This window comes from Lemur catta, chromosome 14, assembly GCF_020740605.2.
Source record: "Lemur catta isolate mLemCat1 chromosome 14, mLemCat1.pri, whole genome shotgun sequence".
NCBI classification, from domain to species: Eukaryota; Metazoa; Chordata; class Mammalia; order Primates; family Lemuridae; genus Lemur; species Lemur catta.
Window position 1 is genome coordinate 46,386,576 of NC_059141.1, and position 26,968 is coordinate 46,413,543.

At 33.8% G+C, this 26,968-nt stretch overlaps 1 protein-coding gene across 1 annotated transcript in view; it reads right to left on the reverse strand.

Moving 5' to 3' along the window:
- Positions 1-26,968, reverse strand: part of CTNNA3 (catenin alpha 3) — a 1,449,816-nt gene that overhangs the window by 1,362,076 nt on the left and 60,772 nt on the right. Inside the window, exons 4-5 of the mRNA XM_045568380.1 lie at positions 10,971-11,137; positions 912-1,031 (exon numbers count right to left, since the gene is read on the reverse strand). Coding sequence (XP_045424336.1) covers positions 912-1,031; positions 10,971-11,137 — 287 coding nt within the window. The remainder of the gene's footprint in view (positions 1-911; positions 1,032-10,970; positions 11,138-26,968) is intronic.

Sequence of the window (26,968 nt, forward strand, 5' to 3'; positions counted from 1 at the left end):
CTGAAGTGATGGACTTGATGCCTGGCCATGCAAATCAGCCATTTAGTCATTTTTCTAGGCGCTATCTATCATTGAGCACATTCCCGAATTTCATGCAACCTAATTTAAACGTCTAAACTGGCTGTTCTGATCAGAATAAACATTTGATGGAAGTAAAATCTTGACAACCCTGACACCTAGTGGCTATGAAGAAACTGGAGAAGATGCAGCGTAGGAAGAATAGTTAGCTACTGTGGCAGTTCTCAAAACACAGAATATTTAATCATTACGATTATTAAGTTGTAAAGTACCAATTCTAAAAGAAACCGTATAAAAGTTTACTCTGGGTCTATATTTGTTTTGTGGCCTACACAAGGAGGCAAAAAAAAAGCACTTGCATTTGTAAAGTATATTTTCCTTTAACCTTCCACATTAAGCAAATTTTTACTCATCTTCAAAAATCAAAGAAAACTAAAGGTCAGTTCATATTTTGGCATATTTATGATTCTTTTCCTTAATGTTTTATGTACAACCACAACCTTTTACTTGTCTTCAGGTGATTTTTCTCCTCAGGTATCCCCCTGTCAAATGTAAAAGCCATCTGGCCAAACCATTACAGAGGTTTCCTTTATGCCACTGAGGTGTCCGTGGTCAAAGGGTAGTTGGACCTTCACAAACCAGCGGGAGTTTTCTTTCAGAGAGGGATAAGAACATATGTGGAAACCCCTAAAGTACACATCTAAAAGCAAGGACCACACTGAACACTGCAGGAAGCCGTATGAACACAGCAGATCAGTGCGGCGCAGCCTATCATTGCCCTAACCATTAGAAGGTAAGTCTCCTCAGACCCACCTGCACCTCTGACAGGCAGGATGGTGGGAAGCCTAAAGTTTTAGTTCATTTCCTCTGCCAACGAGAGCTCTGGCTCCTACCTGCTGACGTTTGAAGGCTAAATAATCCAAATTTTCCAGCTCTTTCCCAAGCTTCTGGTAGGTTTTCTGGAGGTCAGATTTGTTGGAAACATTTTTAAGGGACTCAAATGCCCTTTGAAACTGAAATTGAAAGCAAAAGCAGATCATTAGGATAGCAGTATATTTTTTTTCAAATTCCCAGCTACCTAACACAGAAATAGTCCATAATGAGCCTCAGTTTCTCCCACAGCATAATACAGTGATAACAAATGCTAGCTAATTATCTTTCAATGAAATAATTAGGGGAAATTATAAATATAGAAACTGTATCCTAAGTACAACAAACATTATTGCATGAATGAGATTCCTGTTTAGTCCTCATTCTAATAAAAGAGCATACTTCATCAAAAAAAAAAAAACTTCATGTTTTAGGATACACTGGTGCTTTTAAAGAAAAAAGTTATAATGAATGTATGATTTCAAATCATAATGAGGAAGCATTAAAAGAGCTCTCACATTCCAATCATGGAAACAAACAAATTTATGAAAAACTAGCTGCTTGCATGATATTTTGCTATATTGGCATGGGACCTGGCTTGCCTCTGTAAAAATATCTATGCAGAATAGGTCACGCAACAAACTTCAACAAGGAAGATCTCTCAGAACTTATATTTTGAGAAGGAAGGGAAATTGAACATTTTGATGATCAAAGCATATGTGGTATATTCAGCAAACATTTATTCATTTCTGCTCTATAACACAGACGAGTTATGAAATCAGTTCTGCTGAATCAGAATGCTCCCGTTCATTTTTAAGTCAGATTCTAGATGAATAAAAGGTGACAAATTACAGTGGATCACAGAATCCTGTCTGCTACTAATAATTAAGCAAAGGGAGCTCATAAGAAATTAGATTCTTGGTTTATTTTAGTAAATTAGAACATACTCTGGAGAGTTAGTGATTGAAAATGTCAAGTAATGTAATTTTCAAGACATTTGCATTTGCTCTCTCTTTATGTCATTTATTAACCATATTCTCACTCTGTGCCATTAGACAGATTTCTACAGATACAGACCTCACCATCTTAAACACACCAGAACTCTGCTGTGACTATGATGCCATGAGACAGGATAATAAGATTTTATAGAATATAATTAAGTTTCTGGGGAAATGATTTGACCCTTACTATATCAAACTCTATGGAATAAGTCATATTAGAATGGCATTCTACTGAATTAAATCTTCAATTTCATGAAAGCAACATGTTTATCTCAATCCAAGGTGACACAGGAAAAAGAAATGGGAAATAATAGTGCTACACTTCCACGACAGGACGGTAAATTAAATTCAACAAATAATCATTTAGAACCTACTATGCACAAGGCACTATGAATATAAACGATATTTCCTGCCCTAAAGGAACTTACAGACTACTGAGGAAACCAGACATGAAACTCAGAAATGGGAAGGACACTGACATTTATTGAGTGCCTGCTCAGCCCCAGGTACTATATGATTTCCAATTTAATCCTCACAAGAACCACAGGAGTCCCTATTTTTCTTCCCATTCTACAAGTCAGTAAACTGGGACTCAGAAAGTTTGATTGAACTGGGTTTTTACTACAATATTCGTGCTCTTTTTATTCTACTGTTAACTCTAACACGAGGCAAAGTAGTGAAAAGAGTGCAAAAAAGAGATAAAAGTAACATGCAGTGAAAACTCAAAAAACTCTCTGTTACTGACTGAGGGACTCAGAATACATAGAAGATATAAGAGACTTTGAGTTGGACCTCAAAGGTCAGGGGAGGTCTTTTCAGAATCTTAAATGGAAACCAATTCTACCCATCAGTTTAAACATAGTCAAAATATGCTCATATTTCCTCCCTTGTAACATAATAAACAAGTTGCTTTCAACATAATTGTAATGGCCTTTATATTAAATATTTATCATGTTGTATGATCATTTCTGTGCCTTGCCCATTTCAGTTCCTTTTCACTATGTTCAAATCAAAATAATACCCTGTCCAAGAGTCTAAACAATTTAAGTAATTTTATCTATGAAGTAATTAATATTTTTATATTTACCAACCAATCCATTTAATTCTAAAGCATTCTTTACCCCCTGCACATTCTCTTCTCTAAAAAATATTAGTTCTACTTAATTATTTCTTCTTCACATTAATCTCAGTGAACTTTATACAACTCCAAACGGGAACTTTATGAGATAGACACTTGTAAGACTCCAAAGTAAGAAACACAAAAAAGTCAATACTTCCAGGTAATATGTCCGTACCCAAAAAAGGAAGAGAGAAAATCCAGTAATGCTACATCATCCCAAGGATGTTGTAATTAAAGGTCAGACTTTGCATAATGTGGAGATTTGCTTGAACTTTGGTTATCAGGACTTATATCCTCCATTTATTGATACTGAAGAGCTTCAAATACTCTAAAACTATGATGATTCCATTCATTTAAATAGGTTTTTTCCACTTAAAACAACAAAAAGTTGTTAAAGAGAGGCCATACAAAATCTGTGATGTAACTTTGGCTGAGATCCCCATTAAACACACCCCACTCTCATCTGCCCACATATATACTTCAAGATGCTGAAGAGTAAAAGCAATAATTTAACTTTGCATTGAAGCTGAGGTACAGAAGATAAAAATAAGACTGGTTAAGCTGAGGCCTAGATTGTAAAGACTGTTGACATGGTTTGAAGATTTTTCTTTCTAATAGGCCATTGTGCTTGATCATTGAAACAGATCTCTGAGATTTTCTACATTAGTTCAGTGCACTATAATTTCCTTATAATGATTATTTCTCAAAATAAATAATCTCCCAGTTGGAGATAAGTTGGGAAAGGAAGCACAATTAATTGAAGAGGCTTTAATATTCCTGGATTTTACCTGTTTAAAGTGTTAAATGGGAATTTAACATGAGCCAAAAACTCCAGAATAATTTGTTGAACCCTGAATTTATCCTGTTTTAATGTTTTAACTCATTATAAACCAAATTCAGACTTTTATGAAAAAAAAAAAGCTTAGTGACTCAATCTGAACCAAAACCAAACCTAGTTATGTTTTAAAACTGTTGAAACTGAATATTAAAATGGTCTCTGAACTGAAAAGCAAATCTGAATCTGTCCTATTTGACTATCTTACCATGTATCACAGGGCAGACAAGATAAGAATGTAAAGATGCAAACAATATCCCTAAGCCCAAAACTCCCAGAGTACACTTTCTCATCAAATTCTTTCTGTTCAGAAAGAATAATAATAATAATCTGTCAAATAAAACAACAGAGACCATAACTACTCATCTCCCATTAATATAACTGAATATCTGTTTTGCAAGAAAGGGAAGCAGACAAAAATGTCTAGTTTAACTAAGCATTCCCTCTTCCCAAATATATTTTTCCTCCTTTTTCCTGACAATACCTATTTAAATAAATCTAAGCCAATGTTCTATACAAACTACATATCCATGAGTTTGTGAAAATTATATATATATTTATGGACTAATTTGAGAAGGGGGACAAGAAGAAATAGGCTGAAACATTAGGAAAAAATGCAGCCAGGGCTCTGGCAACTAAAGCTTTCCTAGTCTTCACTGCCAGTGCCCTGGCTTCCTTTTAAAGCCAGATCGATTTATTCAAGAAACTTAAGAGCTCCAGCAGCCTACTAATACCCATAATTTAAAAATATCAAGTATCATTGCCTCAAAACAAAAGCCAGTTCAACAGCCATCATTTTTCCTTATGTAATATTTCATGCATTTGTACAAGGTTCTGGTTGCTATTTGTAACATAAAAAGAAATTCTATATTCACAGCATTATGTGTACAAAAGAGTATCCAGTAAGTGCCTTATCAAGAGCACTAGATTACCAAGTGTGATCTTAGGGTCCCCAAAATGCCAGTTTGAAACAATGCCAAAAGATTCTGGAGACTAAGGCAAAAGGAAGAAATAGTCAAAAGAATATTATATAAATGCTCTATAAATATTCATGTTTAGCATAAAAAGAAATTGTTTTAAGCATAAGAAACAGCTAATCTAGCTTACTTAAATATGGCAACCACAGACAATCTAACATGAAGAATTACAGAGAAAAAAATTATTTAATTTTTCTGAACTTAATCTTTGACATTCATACATATTTTCCAAATGAACTTATGAGATGATAATAGGAAGTTTACAACTGAAGCAGAAAATTAAAACACACATATATATCTCAAATGTGTTTTTACTGTAAGTAATGATCACAAAAGTTAAGAACACAGACAAAATTGGACTCAAGATCTAAAGTAGAAATAGTCCTATGTATTAATAGTTGAAGGCACACTGGTCTTGAAGTCTGGGGTTCAAGTCCTTGCTATGCCATTTAATAACTACATAACTTTGAACAAGTCACTACTCCAATTTTTGATTGTGTTATCTATAACATGGGACAAATTGTCTTTGCCTGCCTGTTTTATAATGTTGTGAAATCAGCTGAGGAAAAATGAAAGGCATTCATTCAATAAATATTTAACAATGAGCAATATACCAGATACGTAAGAAACAGAGAAAAACAGAAAGAAACAGCTCTTACCCTAGTAGAGTTTATAATCTAGCTTCACAGAAGACTGCTTTATAAATTTAAAATCCCATAAAATTAAAGATACCATTGTCAATAAACTTAGGACACTTTTCAGTAGTGAATGAGGACTAAACAAAACAGTAAAGTAATAACTTTATTGAGCAGCATCTTTGTGCAGAGCACTGAGCTAGACAATATGAGAAACATAAAGATATATTTACTTAAAGATTTTAACTGTTAAAAATGATTTCCCAGTGTTATTCCTATCAGCAAATCTGGCAGGTGTGGGAATGCAGAGTGACAGCAAATGGGAACTAGGTCCATTAGAGGAGAGTGATGGAAATGTTCTAAAATTAGATTATGGTTACGATTGTACACCTCTTTAAATTTCCTCAAAATCATCAACTTGTAAACTTAAAATGAGTTAATCTAATGGATATAAATCATACTTAACTAAAGGTGCTTTAAAGAAGGTCTTCTCATAAGCATTTTATTAATGAGAAAGCACAGGCACCATAAAATTACGTAAATAAACATTGTCCAATTCATTTCTTCTGAGGCAAACCTGAACACAAACCTATTCATTCTTCATACCATGAGGTTTCCACTAAACCACAAGGCCTCAAAGACGTGAGTTCACACTATAAACCTTCCCTAGGTAACCTCAGGCAAACATATTGCATCTCCTAATGCTTATTTCCAGAGGCTTTCCAAATCTAGCTCTTGTCTTATTTGTTCTCCTTAGCTATAAACATATCTTTTAGTACCTACTATCTCTATGTGCCTCAAATCCAATATATATCTAAAACTCATAAACTGCTTCTCCTTTATGTAAATAGCAAGCCAATGTCAATACCCCACCAGAATCCTAGAAGTTTCCTTGATGCTTCTCTCTCCCTCTGAAAGGACTCCAATCACTTTCCAATTGAAAACTGTTTTTCCTTCCTTTCTCTCATCCACTCTCCACTCCACTTCACCATTTCACAACCAGATGACTGCATCAGCCTCCTCACTGGCCTCTGTGCCTCCACTCTGGCCCTGTGCCTACTGCTGTCAGAGTAATAGTCCTAAAATGCAAATCTGCTTATACCATTTCCCTGTTTAAAATTCTTTAATGATTCCCCCATAGCTTGCAGACTATAGTTCAAACTTTTTAACCTATTTCATAGAACTTTCACAAGTTGGTCTATGCCTACCTCTCCAGCTTCAACTCCTGTTCCTCCCACATAATCATCTCAGCCATTCAGAACAATTACAAGTCTTTGAGCACATAGCATTCCCTCAATTTAAAATGCCCTCTGCCCACCATCTTCTTTGTCTAGTTAACTCTCCAAATTTAGCTATGTGTTACTCATTCAACATGCCCTCCCTTCATACAATTCTCATCATGCCTCCATAACACCTTGAACCAACTTCTATCATAATAATTTATATTGTTAATTTACTTCGATCTAGTCTGTAAATTCTAGGAAAGCAGGACAATCATGGTATTTTTTCTGAATTTCAATCCCTAGCACATAGCACAGTGACTACTAAACAGTAAAGACACAAAAAATAACCATTTGCTGAGTAGATGAATTAACCAAATCAGGGCTAATTGGAATGATGTTCACCCTTTCTTTAAAAAAAAAAAATCATACATAGTTTAAATTCGTGTGGTCAAAGGACATAAAATTTCAATTAAACAGGAGGAATAAGTTCAAGAGATCTAATATACATCATGATGACTGCTGTTAATAACAATATATTACACATATAAAAATTGCTAAAAGAGTAGGTATTTAAGTGTTCTAAGTATTAAAAAAACTATTGAGGCAATGGATACATTAAATAGTTCGATTTAATCATTCCAGAATGTGTGAATATGTATATATGTTAAAATATCATGTTGAACACCATAAATATATATATAGTTTTTATTTGTCAACTAAAAAATAAATGTTTTGAAAAAAAATAAATTTCCTCTTAAAGTTTTCAATATGAAATTCAAGACAAATCCATCAAGAAATGTGCCAAATTTGTCTCTATTTCTTGTTTCTACTATTGCACCCCTTTTTTAAAATTTTATTTTAAGAGACAGGGTCTTGCTCTGTCACCCAGGCTGAAGTGCAGTGGTGCTCACTATAACCTTGAACTCCTTGGCTCAAACAATTCTCCCAAGTCAGCCTCCAGAGTAGCTGGGACTACAGGCACACACCATCACGCCCAGCCTCCTACTGGCATTTTAAATATCAGTCTTGACTTGCATTTTTTCTTTAATTTTCATATAGCTTTACATACTTCACCTAAAATCTTCTGCAAAATATACATGGCTTCTAATGGCTCTTTATTTCTCCCTTTATAAACTGCTGATAGTTTTAATAACAAAAAGCTTTAGGAAACATTTTTGTTGGCATATTTGTGCCTTTTAATAAAGAGGATAGTCTCAAAAAGTCTGTTATCAATATGATAATGTGTAATTTTTTGCCAATATAATAAATATTTGTTATATTGAGAATCATTATTTGGTATATACAAATGTTTTATAACAATTTATGTAACAAATGTTAAATGTGTATTTGATATAAGTTATTAAATTGTGGACCCATTTGGTATAAGACAGGTCTATTACATGAGCCAAAGGAGATCTACACTCCCTAACCAAACCTCGCTATGGTACGATAAATGGAAAAAGTTTGAAAAGTTAGTTCAACTCAGTAGTCAAATTTATTTCTCTTGATTTTTAGAAATAAGTACAACATTGCACTCCAAGAGTCAAAAAGTAGGAGCAAGATACCATGGTGGGAAAAAAGGAGAACAGAGGAAGGAAGGTGAAAGAGAATTTATACCAGTTCTTGCCAAGTAATTTATGTAATATATTATTTAATCTTCACAAGACCCTTTCAAAGTATTCAAAGTAAGTTTTATGCTCCCTATAACTCTGAAGAAAAAGCCAAAGCTAATAGAATTTTAACTTTCCCAAAGTTACCCAGCTAATCAACAACAGAGTCAGGATTCAAGCAAGGTCTCCATGCTGCCAAAAGCCATGTTTTCTCCCCACATTGTCCTGACCCCTAAAGAAAGCAGGAGCCATACAAGCCTATTTTCTTCCCCCCAAAATTGACCCTTATAAAATCCAAATGCCAATAAAACAGAATGTGGAATCCTAAGAAATATAAATAGTACAGAGAAGTTTGAAAAACTTGAATAGTATCAAAGAGAGAAAAATTTTAATTTAAATTCCTATAAAAAATTATTAACAATGATGGCAGTAGAGCCAAATTGCCTTTCCAAGTTTCTACAATTAATGAAATATTGAAATGTCATCATTTTTTCTCTGTCCCATGTTATCTTTCATTTTAACCTGTTTCCTCCCAAAAGAAAACATGTATTTCCTTAAGGAACTCGATACCTCTAAAACTGCCAAGTCAGGAATCTTTGGTTATTTAATTTGGCAGTACTTGTCCTATTAAGAGATGCTCAGTGACCCATATTTACACTCATTGGTTGTCTCAGTCTATGTCCTCATAAATATTTGATCAAAATTGCAACTCTGAGGGTACTCTCAGTGGAAAGAAGATAATGTAATAGAGATAAGAACGCATAAAGAAATCAGGACATATATAGGTACAAACTATTAATCAAAAGCAGAGTAACATCTCATTTACCTGACATTCAAAAGGAAATATATTTCAATACAGTTGAAAACTTATATTATTTAGAAAAAGTCATAAGAAGGAAGAAAAGAGTAAGGCCACTAAAGAAAACATCGTAAGACCAGAGGAATTCTTTGATGCTGTGAAATAAAAAACAAATACAAAAAAATGTAGCACACACTTGTATTAAGAGTGTCAGGGGAAAAAAAGCCCAGGTAGCCCACGAAATAGCAAAGAAGGGAGGAGAGGAGAAGAGGCAGGCCTTTGTTCATTACATACAAAACAAGGGCAAGAAATAAGAAGGTAGCCCACTATTTTGGGGAAAAGTATGTGTGCTCAGAAGAAGAAATACTTATCTTTAAAGTGGATGCCCACATCCTCCCAAAGAAATCTATAATATTAATAGATCATTATATAGTAGGGTATGTGGATATTTGGGAGCAGTGGTAGAAGACTACAGAATTCTTCCTAGGGAAGGCACTGTCTATACAGAGGAAAATACCTTAAGGAGTAATATCCTGAGGACACAAATTAGCAGAAGCCAGTGGAGAGATAGCAACTCTTTACTGCATTCAAATGAACAGGAATTTAGAAATGTGAGGGAGAAGAGGTAGAGAGAAAGAAGGTGGAAGGGCAATAAGATAAAGTTGCTAAAGGATTCTGAAGATTCCTGACATATAAATTGAAGCTACTTAGAATATATTGTTGCAACATAGAAATCCCTTCCTTCCATCTTTCTAAGTTTCCATAAGATTTGCCATATTCATAGACATGCCTTATCTGGTAGGGTTGGAGAGTGTATGTGTCTGTGTGTACAAATCAAGGGGAAAAAGCCAACCACCAATTCTAGGTGGACATAACATAGAATACAGATAGAAAGACAAGTCATAAGTGAAAGTATTTCAGGGGAAGCAAAAGCTTGGAGCCAGAGGTGACCCTGAGAATACGAGCAACCAGAGAATTTGCAGAAATCTTGGGGAGAACATTACACTTGACAAGACATAGAATGAGGGTTTGAACCAATTATACCAAAATCTTAAGTGCAAGGAGATCCCAGAAAACAAGTGGTTTTTGACCATATGTAAGTGGATTATGAGTTATTGAAAACTGAAGGTCATTGAAAAATGAAAAAAAAAAGACAACGAATAAAAGCAAGCAAGCAATGGTCACTTAGAGCTCTTATCAGGTTATTAAGAGTAAGTCATGCCAAACTAACTTCATTTCCTTTATAACTGGGGTCACTAGACTGATAAATCCACGATGCCACAGACAATATATCTTGATTTCAAAAAGATCTTTGAAAAAGTGCTAGAGGATGAAATGAAGAATCATGGTTTATACAGCAGCCCAATGAACCAAGCTTGAAGCTCATTTCAACAACTTTACTCAATGTGTGTTAATATTTGACTGCAATTATCTAAAAGGAAAAATATATGACACTGTTTTCCATGTCATTAAACATTTTTTCATGAATAAATTTGAAAATGACACCAGGTTAGAAAAGGAAGACAAAATTAAGAGTCAAAAAGATCTTGATGGACTGTAACAAAAAGCCAGAATTAACAAAATAAAATTCAATAATTATGCCCTATGATTATTTAAATAGTCAAAAGTCTAGAACTTTCTCCTATCCATTTCCTTATCAGTAAGCCATCTACTGTTCAATTTCCCATTGGCTTTAGGACTAACTCTGGCTTCCTTCTTCTGAGGTATACATTAGTCTTCACAACCCAATCTAGTCAGCTTCTGCTGGGTGACATTTTGAAATGAGGGTGAGACCAGGATTCACCAGTACTGATGCTAGGTTCAGAGAATCGAATTAGAAGTGAAAACAATGTGAAGGTAAACTTAGCCATCTTCTACTTACAGCTGACACGTGCTGCAAGAGACACATGACATCAATCATGTCTGCAAGGATAAGGAGTCTGGTAACTGCAGCCAACAAGGCACGGGCGGCTTGAACCACAGCCTCCCTTTTCGGGAGGTAACAGGGATCATCTGTAAATCTCTCAGCTGATACTTTTAGAGATTCACCTGAAAAACACAACCCCAAATTAGTTATACTTAAAGTTTCAACTGTGTCTACTTCAGTATTTATCAGCCAACCTAATTCCAAGTACATTCCATGACTAAGCATAATATTAAAATACTGTCAGTTGATATTAAAACATTGTCTCTTAATCATGCAGCTTCAAATTGACATTTGTTTTTGATAAATATTCTGGAATTAAGAAACATGATACCATTTTCTTGCAAGAAAACTGTAATCAACTGACTAGCAACATGCAGTAAAATTGCTGTCAACTTCTGCATTTGCTGAATCTCATTTGTTGTGAAAGATTTTATTACAAAGATGTCAATCATAAACAGTCTTGTTTAGAAAAATAAGGCAAATCTTCATTGAGTTACTTTACAACTCAATAAATGTTAGAAAATAGCTAGCCTTTAAAATATTAAAACAGCAGCTCTCTAATAAAAGTTTAAGATAGGTAGATTTATTCTAAACTATCAATATAATTAATCAGCTATATCCTAAATTTAGTCACAGAAATAATACTTCATAGTGCATAATTGTTAGAGAAACTTCATGTTCACTATTTTTAAGGTCTTTTCATTTAAAATAAATTTTATTATAAAAGTAATGTGTACTCATTCATTTTTTAAAGATCTCAGTTAAGAAGGGTCAATAATATAGTTAATAAGGAATTGCCACATCCACTATGTTTTGTTTTTAAATGTAAACCTGTTTTTATTATAAAAGTAATGTGTCCATTACTTTTAAATAAGCCATCATACTGGAGTATAAAGTGAAAATTTAAAAATTCTCCATACTAATTACCCAAAACACCAACTACTCAGCTCTTATATATCTATCCAGAATTTTTTCTACAATTATATGGTTTATACATATATATATACATATATTTTATATATAAATGTATATGTATGTTTTATACATATGTTTTATGAATATATTCATATACATTCATATATACCAATGTATGTTTTATAGAGACAGATTTTATGTCATAAAACATATAGTTTTATATGTTATAAATGGAAAACAAAAAATATAGATGTAGAACCTTTTCACAGGTGATATCATACTATAGAAATTTTCTATAATTTGTCCTTTTCATTGTTCAATTTATTTTCCTTTCAAACTGGGAAATAGATAACTAGGAGACAACATAGCACAGTAATTAACAGTGTGGGCTCTGGAATCAGACTGCTTCAATGTCTCTTTCCTAGAATCTTGGACGAGTCACTCAATCTCTTTGTACCTCATTTTCCTCTTTTGTAAATGGATTAATAATAATAATAATACCTACCATTTTTATAAGGATTAAATAAGAGCAGTGCTCAGAACTTAGTAAACACTAGATTAGCTAGTATTGTCATTCTTTTTAATGCTTACATAAAATTATATTTTATTGATACACTATAATTTATTTTACCAGGCCCCAATTGAATGCATGTCATTTCTAACTTTTTCCCATCTTGAATTATAATACAAAAAACACCCATGACATACATTTTTACATGCATGAGCAAGTTCACCTGTAGGACAAATTCTTAAAAGTAGAATTGCTGAGTCAAGGGGTAAATGAACTTTAAGTTTTGTTATATATTGCCAACAAATTCTTTAAAACACAGTCATCCCACCAACAATAAAAGAAAGCGGTCTGTCTTATCTGCTATCATCCATGAGTATTTTGGTTTTAATTTATTCATGAACTTTGGCATAAAGAAAATAGAATAAAGTATTTTTATTAAATAAAACAAGAAATATTATTTCTTTTATAACATACAAAATCTATGAAGAGGGTCTGAGATTGTCGCAACACGTTAACATATATCATTTAGCTCTCTTTAGCAATACCAACTTAGGACCTTGGACTCTGAAGTCAGACACTTCTGAGATCAAATTTTTTTCAGCTACTTCTAGTTCTGGAAACTGGCCTCATTTAAAAGAAAAGGGTAAAAATATTACTTCTCTCATGGTGTTTTTTGCTTGGATGAGATAGTTCATATCACATATTTAGCATAGTATTTGAACATGGAAAGCACTCAATATACATTAGCTGTTCGTTATTTTTTAGGAAATTTGTAGTAGAGATGAAAAATCTTTAAGACCAATAAATGGATGATTTTTATAGGCTTCTCTGCAAGTCACAATTGCTGCTGGGAGACTGTGAAAAATTAAACTGACCTCCAAAATTTACAGAGCAGATGAATGCCCACAAAAAAAGATTGTATTTTCTTGTTGTGACTCTGCATTGGAAAGTTAAAATTGCCTTTTGTAGAATTCTGTCTTTAACCTTATATACAAAAACTAAATATATATCAAAAAGGAATTATGCATTTTTGACTCTAAAAATGTTGGGATGTGGAACAACTGGCTAAAGAGCCATACTCAGAAACAGATATTTAAACGACCATTACAGTCTTGTCTCTGTTAAGGTAATATGAAGAGCCAGCCAGGTAGCACTGTTGGGAAGAGAAAAGTCACTCACAAAATACAGTTTAAAAGATGTTGTAAATTAAATTCCTGTTGCTGGACTTGACCTTACTCCCTCCAATATTCCCAATCCTTTTCAGCTGGTTTCAGCTCATACTCTGGTCCTAACTTAAACATCACTTCTCTGGAAGCCTTAGACCACCACCACCTCCATCACTAAGGTAAGTCTATGGTAGGATTCTATGCTTCCCATCATAACCCTCATTGTCATTTATTTTAACAGTTTGTATCAAACCCTGTCTTCTCTTCTGGATCATAAATCCAGTGAGAGGAAAAGCTGCATTGACCCTGGTCACCACAGTATTCTCAGGGTCTAGAATAGTACCTACTCTCTTGTATGTATTCAACACACTGACTGTGTATTGTTGAATGAATATTTGAATGAACATTATTCAACTTCTCTTTGATAAACATTTGTTGATCCTTATATAACATAGCTGCATCCTAGACATCCAGGATATAGAGATCAGTATGAAACAATTTTGCAACCCAAGAGGTTCAGAGTCAAGTGAAAGTCAACAAACACTAATACAATCTAAGCAGAGCTCAAATAGAGGCCTGTACAAAACCAAGACACCAAGGAGGACCTACCTCTGCCTGAGGTGTCAGATGACACACAGAGGAATGTTCTAGGTAGTAGCAACATTCTCAAACTATTGAGAAAGATAGCTTAAAGATAGCTGGTTTATAGCCAGTTCACTGTCAAATTCATTTCTGTCAGGAGAAAATATCTATTTTCCTAATTAAATAGAAAAAGAGGTATAACAAATTTCCTTTCCACACAGAAATTAGCATCTTTGTTTTATAAAGTCTACATGTGAGGAAACTACTGTTTTGAAATATCATTCCGAATATCATTTATAATGCTTTTACTCTGAAGTTTAATGAATAGGAAATTTCACTTTTAATATACATACAAATGAAAATAACCACATATTTACTTCAAGAAATTCCACACCATACATAAAAGCAATTTACTAGAGGCCTTGAAAATACCACAAGAACTGGGTTCAGAAACCTTCTTTCCACTGGGTCCATTTTATTCCTTCCCTACAAAAAATATGCTGTTTTTTAATTTTTAAAAAAATCAGTTATGAAATGCCTACTTAAATAAGGTACTAAAGTTTACAGTCTACAAATATCTACAGAGGTACGTCTTATACATATGTGTGTAATATATGAAAACTTCTGAATATACAAAAATCTGATATATAAAATTCTTATATGATCACATGAATAAACTCCAGAAGTACAAAAAAAGAAAACTTTTTGGCCAAATACACATATTACAAAATATTCTTCATTTTATAAAAGATTCCTACATGGTTCTTTTACAAGTTTCTTTGCTGCATTTCAAAGTATAACTCTACTTTCTAAAAGTGACTATATTGATTATAAACTTGAAAGTCAAATAAAACAGGATATAAGCAAAACATCCAGAGGAGAAAGGGAATGACCAAAATAAAAGGGGGCAGGTACTAAAGATAAAATTTCCTCTAACATTTAACATTATATTTGTGATTCAATTAAGATTCCTAACACGGCTCTGGCCACCCTTCTGTGTGTTTTAATGTACCATACACATCTAACATGCACTAGTACATATTAATTGATTCAATATATAATAACACATTCTGGTGTAATGGGTTTCACAGGCTGAGAGTGGGCACTAGGAGTTTGGTTTTATTTGTTTTTAATTGGGAAACTGACATTTTGAATTTGAAAGCTCCTAAGAGGTAGAAGCTTGAATTTAACTTGAGGTAGACTATTATTTGTCAAGGAAGAGAGGAGGATGACTTCAATTAGATCCTAAACTTGTACAGATGTTAAAAAAAAAAAAAAGCAAAGACCCCTTCTTTAAAATGTGAAAGACTGTTTGACTGCTAGGAGCAAAATTGTTTTGTATGACAAAGGAAAACCTTATCATAGGTTCAGGGGGGAAGGCAGGAAAACCAGCCACTGCTGTGTGGACTAAGGGTTGGGAGTTACAAGGACTGCAGTAGGGCTAGAGACTAGGAATATACCTGCATGTGGCTGACATTATAAACTATTGGCTGTTTTATTTCCATTTTATTACCTTCAAACACTCGGTAAAGTCTTATTAAAAGTTATAATTTGCTTCCAGCCAAGGCAGAGTAACAGAAACCAGATTCCTTTCCTACTTGAAATCAAAGAATGGACAAAATATATGAAAAAATGGTTATGAGGCACCAGACTTCAGGCAATGAAGGATAGTAATCCCTGAAAAATGGAAAACAAACAGGATGAGCCCTTTGATAGCCCTAGACTACTGCCATCAGAGACTTTCCAGGCCACAATACAGGAAGGGGAAACCAAGGCAGAGCCTGGCAAACTCTCTGAGCTAAGGAGATAAAGCTGAAAGTCCTGGGAGCTCAAGGCAGTTAAAGCACACAGGATAAAGAATGATAAAGGAGAGAGCTACACAGACGGAGAACTCAGAAGATCTACAGAGGCTCCCCCTTAATATTCAGCTGAATACTATTCACATGAGAAGAAACTACTCAAGGCTAGGGAAAGAACCATCCAAGAGGATTTAAGGTAACAGTACTTGGCACTCACGTGGGACTGGGAATAGTGCTTGTCCCATCACCAGACTGGAAAACTTCATAACTTACAAGACATTGGGCAGAGTACATAGAATGGCCTTGTCTCAATAGTTGGGAATAGTCTTAAACTGAGCATTGCCCTAGTCCCTTCTAACAAAGCAATTCAGAGAAAGCAGAATGTCCACCTTCAAGGCCAGAAGCAGTCATGCCTCAGAGAATAAATATAACCAGGTAAAAGCAACAGCAGGCCAGCATAATGATTTAAATAAAATGGAAGGACATGAGCAGCAAGCCACTAAGCCCTCCTGAATAACTGGGATCTCTCAAAATGAGCTGCGGAATGAATGCTTTGATGGGGCTAATTCTACAAATTAATGTATTTTTTTTATAAACTACATCTCCAGATTAATAAACTCTTTTTTTTAATTTTATTTCAGAATATTACAAGGCACAAATGTTTTGGTTACATAAATTGCTTTTGTATCATTTAAGTCAAAGTTATAAGTGTGCCCATCACCCAGATAGTGTGCACTGTACCTGTTAGATGTGAATTTACCCATCCCCTCCTCCCCACTCCCACCTGCTTGATTTCCAATGAGTGTTATTTCCATGTGTGTACATAAGTGTTGATCAATTAGTTCTAATGTAATGGAGAGTGCATTTGTTTGTTTTTCCATTCTTGTGATATTTCACTTAGAAAAATGGTCTCCAGTTCCATCCAGCTTGTTGCAAAAGGCATTAATTCATTTTTCATGGCTGAGTAGTACAACAATGGTATACATATACCACATTTTATTGGTCCACTCATGTACTGATGACCACTGGGATTGTTTCCACATCTTTGCAATTGGGAATGATGCAGCTATAAACATTCTAGTGCAGGTGTCTTTTTTATAAAATGTCTTTTTTTCTTTTAGGTAAATACCCTGTAGTGGGATTGCTGGATCAAATGGTAGGAAACTCTTTATTCCCTCTCAGCAACACACTAATGATCCCTTCTTCTTACTCAATACCAAAGGATTATCTCAATACATTGGAGAACTTCTATCCCCACTAACTGAGGCTGATCAAGAGGTTAAAAGTTTGTTCCCCAACCTTCTCATGTGAGTTGCAATTATAAGTATATAGTTTTATTACCTATATTAACCTATCAAATAAGAGTACAAATAGAGATCTATTATTTCTTTTAAAACTAATTTGAATGCTTTGGAGACATTCAATTAAGGGGAGTTGCTAAAAATGTCATCAAATTGGGTGTAGAAGGAAAAAATGGTAAAAATTGGGACAAGGCAAGAGAAAGGATTATAAAATATCAAGAAAGTTTCTGCAGTTAGACAGCTTCCCAAGTGTCATTTTCTTCCATAAAGACACAAAAACTGGAAATCTTAGTCAATGTAGTTTGGTTCTGGTTTCGGCAAAAATGTCTGTGTAAGACTCAACCAACAGACTTGTTCTAAAAATGGGCCTGGGCCTAACATCAAGAGATTAGATAATGTTCATGTTACATCTATTAAGATAAAATAAAATATTTAAAGGGGCGTGTGTGTGTGCATGTGTGTGTGTGTGTGTGTGTGTGTGTGTGTGTGTGTGTTTAACTAACGAACTTTTTACTTCCGATTAGAACAAATATATCTTGAAGCAAAAATTGTCTGCTATATTTTCAAACATTGAAAATAACTTTCAATCATATTTAGGCAAACTTCAATTACATATTTATATATAAATGTGAGTGCATAAGTCCTAATTTAAAAACTTTACTAATATCTTTTTATGAGTAAAATATTTTGTACACAATATGTATAAACTATATACCTAAATAAATTTCAATATTAAGGAAACTTTTGAAATAGAGCTAAACAGACCTTCAGAAGTTCAAAGAAAGATGATGAATTTTTTTAATTTCCAAAGAACTGACCAAGTAATTTCATGTCATATTTAAATTTGACAATAATTTTAAGATAATAATATACATAAAATATATTCCTACATTATCTTCTGATTTAGAAGTATCATATATTTAAAGTCATTTACAGTAAAACAAAGGGACAAAAGAACATAGCAATCCATATTGTAAAACTAAAAATAAAAAGAGATAATAATATGGATTTACAACTTAATTAAATGTTCAAATCTTAAGCTGAAATAGCTGCCTATAATTGCTGTCTATTGAATTTATCTCTCAACAACTATTGACTGATATGCTACCCACCAATAAACATTTCTATAGTATTATTCTTGATGTTAATTTAATTCTTTTGAGGGGGAAGAATAAGTCTTACAAATAAGAAATCAAACTAAAGTTAATTGCCCTTTATTTTTTCAATATTTCCTTTTCTTGCTAAATATGAATAAACTTTGCCATTTTTACACCTCCATTTTATTATACTGAATTAGCAAAAACTTGTATCCTTGATTCTTTTTTAACATCCACTGAAAGAATTTCATTCCAGTGCTTTGAAGATGGGAAGGACAAGACTATTAATTTTTTTTAAATAAATGATACCTAACCATTACAAAGACCTCATTCATTCATATAACAAATATTTATTGAGCATTACAATGTGCAAAGCACTATGGGGTATACAACAATGATTAAAACATGGTTTCTGCTAGGCACCCTCAAATAGGAAAATCAACCACCTCAATGAGAAGTTTTTTCAGTTTAGTTCTAAATGTCAGTATCTTCAGATATACCTCCCTTAAAGTATATTAAATATACTTCCATAGCACCCCCAAAAAAATACACATATACCATAATAATCCTCTCTATGCACAATTCCTAAAGACTTCAATATTTTACATATGATTAAAGATAAAAATGAAAAATAAGAGTAATTACATTGAAGCATTGCTCAATCGTTTTATAATAAGATTACCAATTATCACTTATAATCAACCCTAACAAAGCTTCATTCATAAGGAGTTTAAGTAATAAAGTAGAATTCAAGCTTCATCATGCTAGAAATTCAAGTCCCACAGCTGTAATCAGAGCAGTAAGTGTCTAGCGAATTTATCCTTTCAAATATCACCTTATTCAGAGCAGAATGGCTATTAATCAATAAGGTCAAATTTGTCCCAATTGATGTGATCCATATGTAGAAATTATGGAAGTGATTTTAGTACCCAATTATATAGTCTTAGCTCACACAAAACTTGCAAGGAAGTCTAGGTGGTTAATTGTACATATTGAAAGTATAGAGTCAAACCCAAAAGGAGCATAAAAATATAGTAGAAATAAACATGTAGAATTCTGAACAATTACAAAAGCAAATACACCGCATTCACAATAGCATCAAAAGAATAAAATAGGAATAAATTTAACAAAAGAAGTGCAAGACTTGTACACTGAAAACTAAAAAACATTGCAGAAAGAAATTAAAGACCTAAATAAATGGAATAATATCCCTGGTTTATAGATCAGAAGACTTGATATTGTTAAGATGGCAATACTCCTTAAATTGGTTTACAGATTCAGTACAATCCCTAACAAAATGCTTGCTGGCTCTTTCGAAGAAATTAACAAGCCAATTCTAAAATTCATACGGAAACCTGAAGGACCCAGAATAACCAAAACAATCTTCTTTTTAATTGTATCATTCTGTTTATATAAAATGTCCCCAAAACAATCTTGAAAAAGAGGAAGAAAGTTGGAGAAACTTCAGAATTTCAAAACCTGATAGAAAGCTATAGTAATCAATAACATTGATATCACAGAAATAAACCCTTACATTTATGGGCAACTGGCTTTAAGCAAAGGGGTCAAGAAAATCCAGTGGGAAAGTAATAGTCCTTTCAAAAAATGGTGCTGGGACAATTAGATATCCACATGCAACAACAACCAAAAAAAGAATGAATGTGAATCTCTATCTCATGTCATAAACAAGTTAATTCAAAGTGGATCACAGATCTATATGTAAGAGCTAAAACTATAAAATTCTTAGAAGAAAACATAAGAGTAAAACTTTATAATCTTGGGTTGTCATAATGATATACATGACACCAAAGGCACAAGCAACCAAAGAAAAAAAACTGATAAAGTGGGTAATCAAAATTTAAATCTTTTGGACTTCAAGAGACAACATTAAGAAAGTACAAAGACAACCCTCAGAATGAGAGGAAATATTTGTAAATTGTATATACAATAAGGGGCTTATATCCAGAAACTATTTTTTAAAACTCTTACAACTCAATAATAAAAAGACAACCCAATTTTTTCAATGGGCAAGGGATCTAAATAGACATTTCTCCAGAGAAGATATACAAACAGCCAATAAGCACATAAAAAGATTTTCTATCATAAACATAATCTAAATTATTACTAAAGATTGTCTTCACAACAGTGTTGCATGAAAAAAAATTAAAAATTAAAAAAATAGGCTGGGCACAGTGGCTCCTGCCTGTAATCCTAGCACTCTAGGAGGCCAAGGTGGGAGGATCGCTTGAGGTCAGGAGTTTGAGACCAGCCTGAGCAAGAGTGAGACCCGGTCTCTACCAATAGAAAAAATTAGCCAGGTGTGATGGCACGCGCCTGTAGTCCTGGCTAGTTGGGAGGCTGAGGCAGGAGGATTGCTTGAGCCTACGAGTTTGAGGTTGCTGTGAGCTAGACTGACGCCACAGCACTCTAGCCTGGGCAACAGAGTGAGACTCTGTCTCAGAAAAAAAAAGAAAAAGAAAAAGTTAAAAAAGATAAATCATTAAAGCATAATTAAAGATGTAGAAAGATTTCAGTAAGGACCTTTGTAGAGGTTATTTTTTAAAATAGGCAGATTTCTTCAGTAGTCAAAAGCAAGAGGCTAAAAACTTACCTGGACAAGAGACAAAAGAAAAGAATGTTTTTCCAACATGTGTATTAGAAACTGTCACTATAATAACCATAAATAACAGTGAATAATTATTATAATGCAGTAGTAGAAAAGCAGTATTCACATTGCAGGTAACTTTTCTCCATGAGGCAGGGAATATCAAAATCATTAAAAGGATGAGAGTAGAGAGTGCTGATCTAGGTTACAATGCTGCAGCAAAACCCTGAGCAGAATGCACCTCCCTCAGAAATCCCTGCAGACTCTACAGAGACCATTATGTAAAAATAAATGTAAACTTTGAGCTACAAGTATTAGTTATCTTCTGCATGAAAATTAACAGCAGCTTTAATTGTCTTTTCTTTTTACTTTTCCCACCATGATACATTTAGTCTGAGAAACTTAAGATTCTTAAGAAGTAAGAGGTCAAATATTTTTGGAACTCCTTGGATTCTCAGTACCTTTACTTAAGACAGAGTGGGCAAACTATGGAAACAGGCCAAATCCATCCTGCCCTGTTTATGTGCGGCCTGTATGCTAAGAATGGTTTTTACATTTTTTGATGGTTGGGGAAAAGACCAAAAGAATAATAATATTTCATGACATGAAAATTATATGAAATTCAAATTTCAGTACACATAAATAGAGTTTTATTGGAACACAACTATGCTTTTTTGTTTATTACCTGTTTATTTCTATGGCTGCTTTTGCACTTCAAGGGACAGAGTTGAGTAGTTGCCTCAGACAGTATATGGCCCACAAAGCCTAAAATATTTACTAGCTGGCCTTTTATGGAAAATGTTTGCTGACCCCTATCTGAGAGAAATGAACCAATATTCATAAAATAGTATGTCAAAAAAAGTACTCTCCAAAAAAAGCTCATATACAACAAGGGTATTCCATTTTGATATACATGAATATGGCTCTAAAAGTCAATTCTTTTTCATAAACTCTTTAGTTAGCTTTCATGTCTTAAGCTAAACGTATGAACCTTGCCTGAAAATCCCAGACAACATAAAGTCTGGTTTATCCCTTAAAAGAATAAAATTTGACCCAGCATTACTTTTGGCTTCAGTATGCATATATCTAATAATTTTAGCATCTCAGGAATTTTCCATATGCCTCAGTTAAATGGTTTCCTGAAGAACATTCAACTAGCTCTAAATAATGGTCTCAGTGTAATACCAAAAGGAGTTATGAATTTTCTCCTCACCCCAAAGCAAAATAGTGAAAAACTGTACTACAAAAGTCAACAGCCAGCTTACCTAGCTTGTTCACTACTTATTAAATCCTGAGCAAGTCACATAATTTTAGGGTATCAATTTCCTTATTATACAAACACAAAGATTACAGAAACACAATAAGGAAAATAGGTGAAAGCCTTTAGTCCCCAGAGAAACATACTGGATAGATACAATGTTCTTAAAAGGCAATAGTATTCTCAGTGCTGTATTAATATTTTATATCTTTTTATGTGAAGATTTATCATGTCAAAATTGAAACTACTCCCATGAAACTTACAGAACAATTTCTTAGCCACGGAGCTTCAGCAAACTTTCCTATCTCAGTCTATCAAGAATCTCTTGCTATCAGCCTTACTATTTTAGGGGTTCAACTGTCCACAGCCATTGGACTATCAATCATGACGCTCCAATCAAAATGCCTCTCTTCAGGGATGGCTGAAACAGATATTTACTAAACAGATAGGCTAAGGAAGGAGAGGTCAAAAATTATAGGGTAAAAAAAGGAGCAATGAAAAATTTTGAAATGTAGAGAGGAAAGGGTGAAGGAAGTAGGGAATGTAAGAGTTGCTAATCCCTACTTTTGGATTATCAATACAAATTGTGAATATTTGGTGAGAAAGATAAAATATAGATCATTAAATATGAAATGCCCAATTTTGAATCAAAAGTGTAGTATATCTCAAATAAAAAGCTGTACAATTAAGCAAACTGTGTACCTAAACTATTGACACAGTTTCGCCATTTTAACGGTAGTTTGTTTATGCCAGCTGCGAAGAAGCCTGGAGAGCAAGTGGCAATGAAATCACTAAAGGCGTTTTCCACAGCTTGCTGAGAATTGAACATTTTCCTTGCAAGATGTGCTCCAAAGCCTGCAAGAAGTGGTAGTCAGTTGGTGCAACGTGTGGTGAATACAATGGATGACAGAGAGTTTCCAAGTCCAGCCTCTGTAGTTTGAGCAGTGTTGTTTGTGCCACATGTGGTCAAGCATCATCTTGCAAGAGGATTGGCCTGTCTCTATTGACCAATCTTGGCTGCCTCATCACAAGCGTCCTCATCATTTCATCCAATTGGTTGCAACAGACATCCTCTGTAATCAAGTAACCAGGTTTCATGAAGCCGTAGTGGATAATACCAGCACTGGACCACCAAACAGACACCATTATTTTTTTTTATGAATATTCAGTTTTGGACTGTGTTTTGGCACTTCATCTTTGTCCAACCATTGTGCCGAACGGTTGCAATTGTCAAAATATCCATTTTTCATCACGGGTAACAATACAATGTAGAAATCATTCACCTTTATGTCGTGACAGAAAAAAAAGGCAAGCTTCCAGATGATTTCTCTTCTGACACTCATTTAATTCTTGCAGAATCCATCCAGCCAGCTTCTTTACCTTGCTTATTTGTTTCCAGTTGTCCAATGTTGTTGGAATAGTAACGTCAAACCTTGCTGCTAATTCACACATAGGTTGAGATGGATTCACTTCTACTACAGCTTTCAGCTCATCGTTATCCACCTCGGTCTTATGTCACCTACATGGCTTATTTTCAAGGTTAAAATCACCAGAACAGAACTTCTCAAACCACAGACATACTGTGTGTTCATTAGCCACTTCCTTCCCAAACACTTCTTTGATATTTTGAGCTGTCTGCACTGCATTGGTTCCATGACGGAACTCATATTTGAAAACAATATGAATTTTTGGCTCTCCATGGTTTCACAAAAATTGCTCTAAAAAAAATTTGAAAAATAATCACAACCCAAAACATGCATTTGAAAGACTGAGGATGTACCTTCATAATAAAAATAACTCAAGAAGTGTCAAAGTGAAATGTCAGAGATACCAATTGTCAAACAGTACTTAAGGAAATAGGACATTTCATCCTTAATAGCCTAATAGAAAATCTCGTTGATTTTTTTTCAAATCAAAAGTGTAGCTTATTATATCTCAAACAAGAAGTACAGTTAATCAAAGTATGTGCCTAAGCTATCAAAACAGTTCTAGTGTCAAAAAGCAAAGAAAAGCAAAAAGTAAATACCATCTCATATCATGTGCTAACATAGAGAAAAGGATAAGAATAAACATTCAAGAATACAGTCCAGCAATTCCAAGATTCATTTAATGTTATAGGTCCATGTATATTTAAGTACATAATTTTATAGTTTCTTATAGTTTTTTAAGTTGTTAGAGATTAGACCAGGACCAGCCAAATCCTTGAGTCAATGTAGAATAATGGCTATGCATTTTCATGCAGTACTATTTTTAAGTGGTGTCTTCATCAAAATTTTCTTTCTCTGTCCTTTCTTAACCCCATTTTCTTTAGTACCTGTTTCTTTTTACTATCAGAAATTTCTCTTGTTCTGTGATTCTAAATTTTTACTGATTTGGGGACACTGGTGTACCTTTTTGTTTTTTCATTCAATCATGATGTCAATTTGAGCATGATTTTTAATATGGGGGGATGTATGAGGGTAAGAGAGAAAAAGAGAGATAAAGACAATTTTGCTGTGAAGAACATGCTCTTCAATAAATTTCAGCAACTCCTTTTCCTCCATAATAACCTCTCAGGCACACAGACCCACTAGCTCCTAAAAATTCTTTCTAACTATACCGCTTAGATTTATGTGTCATATTTTATTATGTGAGAAATTTAATTCATTTCATCTAGGTTTATACATACTAAGTGGTATAATATTACTGGTATTCTGAAATCAAACTAGTCTCTCTTAACGCTTCTTTTGTTAGAAATGAGTTAATAAGCTCTGATTCTGGAGGACTTCTTGAGTGACCAGCTAAATCCGAACACTTTACAATCCTCTTAAAATGTTACCACTAATTAACTGAGAGAGTCCCTACCCCAAAGTGCCTCACATTAGTGTGAAAAATAATAGTAGTCTGGATGTTAAGTGACCTGCTTTCTACTTATCAATAGTATTTGGGGAATGGCATTTGAAAATATGGGAAAGAAGATTATCCTTTGGGAATTAAACCTTGCAGTCATCACATCTACGATGGATTGGAGTAGAGATATACACAAAGGAGAAAAGAATTTTCTTCTCACGTCCAAGAACATAATAGTGATGAACTACATCTTAAGGGTCAAATTGGCCAGTCATCTTAAAGAAACTAGACTTTCGTCAATGGCTAACCTTGACTACAGATTGATCTGAAGTACTGGTATACCTAAAGAAAGGCATTGTCAATGAAAAACAGATTGGGTCAACCATAGAAAAAAGAAAATCACAAAAGTTGGTGCTATCCATTCAAACACTTTCCAACAGAGCAAGTGCTTTATATAATAAACTGTAAATACTATAACCTCATTGGTAAGATTATTGCTATAGAAATGACAGATGAATCTGATAATTTTTTACTTTTTCCATTAAATATTCAATTTATCTAGCTTCCTTTCTTCTGTTTCCATGATTTTCATGCTCACTAAACAATCTTCTGGTTATTATTTATATTCCCTATACTGGTCTATCTACAATAAGAGAACATATTGGTTGTGTGGGTGTATTTTGCTCTGCATAATAACTTTTTCATTATAAATTTAAAATAGTTTCTGATTTTACATTTTAGCTTCATGATCTTGGTTAATGTGAGTATGCTCCTGAAAGACAAATCTAGTCTTGGCATATGTATCTAAAAGGGATCTTAGTTTCAAATAACAAAATCCATTCTAACTAATTTAAAGGTAAAGAAATTTGGTCAGGATTATTAGGTTATTTACAGAATACCCAGAAAAGCCAGGTTTGAATGTTATTCAGCCAGGTACATCAGCCAAGAAAAACTTCTAACACCACCACAGTTCTATTTTAGTTGAAACCCAGTACTGCCACCACCCGTCACTCAACACTATGATACTAGGGACTGGACTTGAAAAACTCTTCCAGGACTGCCCTAAAAGAACAAATGATTCTGCCACCAGACTGCAAGAAGACCATGAGAGTGTGTGGCCACTCTCATGTTGCTTATTTCATCCTTCCAAGTCTCACATGTATGCATCATTTTTGCAGAACAAGAGCCATATTCCCAGCTTCAAGGAGAGTCTGAGAAATGTGTTTTTTATCTTTCCAACCTCTGCAGTATGGTATCTCCAAAATTTTCACACTAGAAAGGAGTTGGAATAGGTCAGGTGAATCAATTTACAGTATCTTTTCAAAACTTTTGTACTGCTTTAAAACACTTTAAAAATTGTGTCATATTTGACACATATCTCTCCCTCTCTCTCTCTCTCAACTCTACCACTCTTAAAAATCGGGATATTGAGATCTATCCTATTCCTCACAAGGATTGTTATTAAGATTATGCCATCGATATATGTCAAAGTGTTTTGAAAAAGCATGAAACTGTATGAATGTCAGGCAGCACTATAACAATTACTAATTATTGATAGCTTGCCATGTATCATTCATGAAACTAATAATTTTATATTTACTACAACAATTATAGTAGAGGAAGTAAGGCAAAATTTTAACCACTGCACAATAGTGCCTCTTCTCATTATATTTTATATGTGGCTGGTTAAAACAGTTAAATAAATTGTAAGATACTTTAAGTAATTCATCTGTTAACTTATGTCAAATGACTCTCAAGTTCAAGGCTTGAAATTAAACTAGAAATGGAAAAGTAAAGCACTGTTTATGTTTTACAGAAACCTACCCAGAAAATTGCCTTCAGAAGTTTCATGTTTTTTAATAACTAAATCCTGCCTGCTAAACTCTATTT